The sequence below is a fragment of the Phascolarctos cinereus genome, unplaced genomic scaffold, assembly GCF_003287225.1.
Source record: "Phascolarctos cinereus isolate Bilbo 61053 unplaced genomic scaffold, phaCin_HiC Scaffold_2;HRSCAF=192, whole genome shotgun sequence".
NCBI lineage: Eukaryota > Metazoa > Chordata > Mammalia > Diprotodontia > Phascolarctidae > Phascolarctos > Phascolarctos cinereus.
Genome location: NW_027555625.1, coordinates 75,958,416 through 75,961,833, shown reverse-complemented (window position 1 = coordinate 75,961,833; position 3,418 = coordinate 75,958,416). Strand labels below are relative to the sequence as shown.

General features: G+C 39.1%; 1 protein-coding gene across 1 annotated transcript; it reads right to left on the bottom strand.

Moving 5' to 3' along the window:
• Positions 1-403: 403 nt before the first annotated feature.
• Positions 404-1,324, bottom strand: LOC110193257 (olfactory receptor 1f45-like). Its single transcript, XM_020964932.1, has one exon. The coding sequence runs from the start codon at positions 1,322-1,324 to the stop codon at positions 404-406; it is 921 nt and encodes a 306-aa protein (XP_020820591.1).
• Between the last annotated feature and the right edge of the window lie 2,094 nt (positions 1,325-3,418).

The window sequence follows — 3,418 nt, the reverse complement described above, 5'->3', positions numbered from 1 at the left end:
TCTAAAAGGTCATACAGATCATTCCTACACAAGATCACTTCAGTCTGAAGTAGAAGTGAATATAAAGATAAGATGACCTTCTTGCAGAGCTAGAGAGATGAGAACTAAAGCCAAGAAGGGGATATAATTCAAGGTTAGGAAGAGGCCCTCAAAACTGAAGGATCTTGGAGGGAGAATAGCAGAAGCAGCTCTAGTCCTAGAAATTGATTCTCTCTTACTCTGTTCCTAGGACTGAAACAAAATTGTTTCCCTTACATAAATGTGTCTAACTTGAGTGTGTGAATATGTCTGTGTAAGTCTATTGTTGTCTTACCACTAAGAAAATGAATAGATGAGAGAAAAAAGGGAAGGCTAACTCCAGCAGGGATCCTACACTGACCATTTGCTCACCAAGACCCTAATCTTAACTCCCAATAAACACCTTTGCCAGGGCTGCTTTGATTTCTCGGTTCTGCAGACTATAGATGTAGGGGGTTAGTGTTGGAGCCACCACAGAGAACATGACTATGGCCACAAGATCTTGGTATTCTTCTTGACCTTGAGCTTCTCCTGGAGGCTGTAGGTAGACACTCACCACAGTTCCATAGAAAAGTATAACTACAGTTAGATGGGATCCACAAGTGGAAAATGCCTTGTGGAAGCCCCCAGGGGCTCGAACCTGACAAACAGCTGCTCCAATGAAGACATAAGAGGCCATAATGCAAACCGCAGGCACAAGGATTACTGAGCCGCCCTCAACTGTAACCATTATGTAGTTGAGGGAGGTGTCAGAGCAGGCAAGATGTAACAAAGGATGGATATCACAGAAGAAATATGGGAGAGCATGATTGTTACAGAAGGTGAGATGAGCAAGAAGGACTGTGTGGAGCAGAGAATGCAGGGCTGTGCCCACCCACACAGCCCCCAGCAGCAACATACATCGTGGCAGGGTCACCACAGTAGCATAGTGCAGTGGCTTGCATATGGCTACGTATCGGTCCCATGCCATGGCAGCTAACACATAGCTGTCCACATTGCCTGCCATCAGGAAAAAGAAGACTTGGGACAGGCAGGCTGAATGGGTGATGGTCTGGTCCCCAGTGAGCAGGGCATAGAGGAGCCTGGGCACTGTAGTGGAGGTGAAGCACAGATCTGCCAAAGATAAGTTGACCAGGAGCACATACATGGGTGTATGAAGGCGTGGGTCTGAACCAACAGCAACAAGGATCAACAGGTTTCCTAGGAGAGCTGCCAGGTATAGGACTAGAAACAGTGGGAACAGGAGTTCTTGGTGCCTGGAGAAGGCCAGGAGGAGGAACTCATAGGTGCTGTTCTGATTTTCCATTGTTATGTTGCTGCTGGGTCTGAGCCTGAATTGGGGAGATGAAGAGATGGATTGAGAGAAAGTCCCACAGCTAATCCACCCCAAAATCGGAATATTTAGCTTCATTATGGCCTTTCAAATGTATTTTTCATAGCCTGAAGAGTTTTCAAAGACTTCTTAGCTGTGGCAGCATCATTGGCATAAGTCTAGAAGTCCTAAAGATCACTACTGATCATCAAATCACATGCAAAGTATGTGTTGTTAAGTTATGGTAGGAAAAAAACAAAGCTTTACTTCTTTTTTTCTCCTAGAGGGGCTAACATAGTATCTTACACCCCTACTTTCCCTGGAAGGGATACTCACGTGTCAATTCATTTACATAAGTTTGTTTAAATTCTAAATTTCTAGTTGCTTCTTGAACGCATCCACTGACTTTGACCATCAACCAAGCACCACTAGAGTGATGATCCTGTAAAGAAATACTATGGGCAGGAAGGGAATGACACTGCCACTATGGCTCAGACTCACTTCCTACAGATTATCTTTATTCCTTTATAGCCCTGTGCCCCAGATCTTCTGAGGTTCTAGTCTTCACTTGAAAGGGTATCTTTCTGGCCTCCGGGGTGCAAAGATACCCAGTCTGAAATAAGAAAAAAAAGTCTATTCTACCTCAATGCCCCTGAAATATGTTTGCATAAAAATGAAACAACTAAATGTGTCAACTCTGGCTTATGGGAAAAAAAAACAATTTTTGTTATTAGAAGATTGGGCTTTCAAAGTTAAGTCAACCCCTTGCTAGATAAGTGACTCTGATAAAGTCACTTAATATCTGTGTGCACAAAATTATATTAAACTTTCACTACTCTATTGTAGGGCTGATTAGAGTCTCAAATGAGATACTATACTTTACCTGCTATATTCAATATGTATAAATGTATATATATATATATATATGAATATCTGTATATATTTGCATATATGTTATATATAAAATGTGCAGCAAAGAGATCAAAGATAAAAAAGAAAGTCTCTTACCCATATGTAAATATATACATGAATACATGTGTATATATGTATATATACAAATATATGTCAGTTCTTTTTGGAGTAGGGAAGTTGAAACAAAGAAACTATCACTTGGTTGGGAAATGGCTAAACAAATTATGCTCTATGAATGCAAGGAATATTACTGTCCTATAAAAAATGACAAATATGTTTAAAATTTATAAAGAATTGACTTAAATTTATAAGAATGCAAGTCATTCCACAATTGATAAATGGTCAAAGGACATGAACAGGCAGTTTTTGGAAGAAAAAATTAAAGCTATCCATAGTCATATGAAAAAATTATCTAAATCACTATTTATTGGAGAAATGCAAATTTAAAAAACTCTGATGTATTACCTCACACTTATTAGACTGGCTAAAATGAAAAAACAGGTAAATGTTAAATGTTGGATAAGATAGGTAAAATTGGAACTCTAATGCATTGTTGGTGGAGTTGCAAACTGATCTAACCATTCTGGAGAACAATTTTGAACAATGCCCAAAGGGCTACAAAACTATGCATACCCTTTGATCCAGCAATACTGCTACTAGGTCTGCATCCAAAAGAGAACATAAAAAAGGGAAAACAACCTACATGTACAAAAATATTGATAGCAGGTTTTTTTGTGATGGTAAAGAATTGGAAATTGAGAGGATGCCCTTCAATTGGGGAATGGCTGAACAACTTGTCATACATGAGTGTAATGGAATACTATTGTTCCATAAGAAGTGGTGAACAGGTGGACTTCAGCAAAACCAGGAAAGACTTGCATGAAGTGATGCTGAATGAAGCGAGCAGAACCAGGAGAACATTGTACACAGTAACAGCAACATGGTGCGATGACTAACTTTGATAGACTTATCTCTTCTTATTAATGCAAGGATCTAAGACAACTCCAAAAGACTCATGTTGGAAAATACTATCCACATCTCAAGAAACAACTGTAGAGTCTGAATATCAATCAAAACATACTATTTTCTCTTTCTTTTGTTATTTTCTGGTTTTTTTTCTCATGGTTTATCTCTTTTGTTCTGATTCTTATTTTACAACATGACTGATGTGGAAAT

What these genes read in the sequence shown, in the direction of transcription:
- LOC110193257 (XM_020964932.1), bottom strand. Translation starts at nt 1,324, where the DNA reads ATGGAAAATCAGAACAGCACCTATGAGTTCCTCCTCCTGGCCTTCTCC.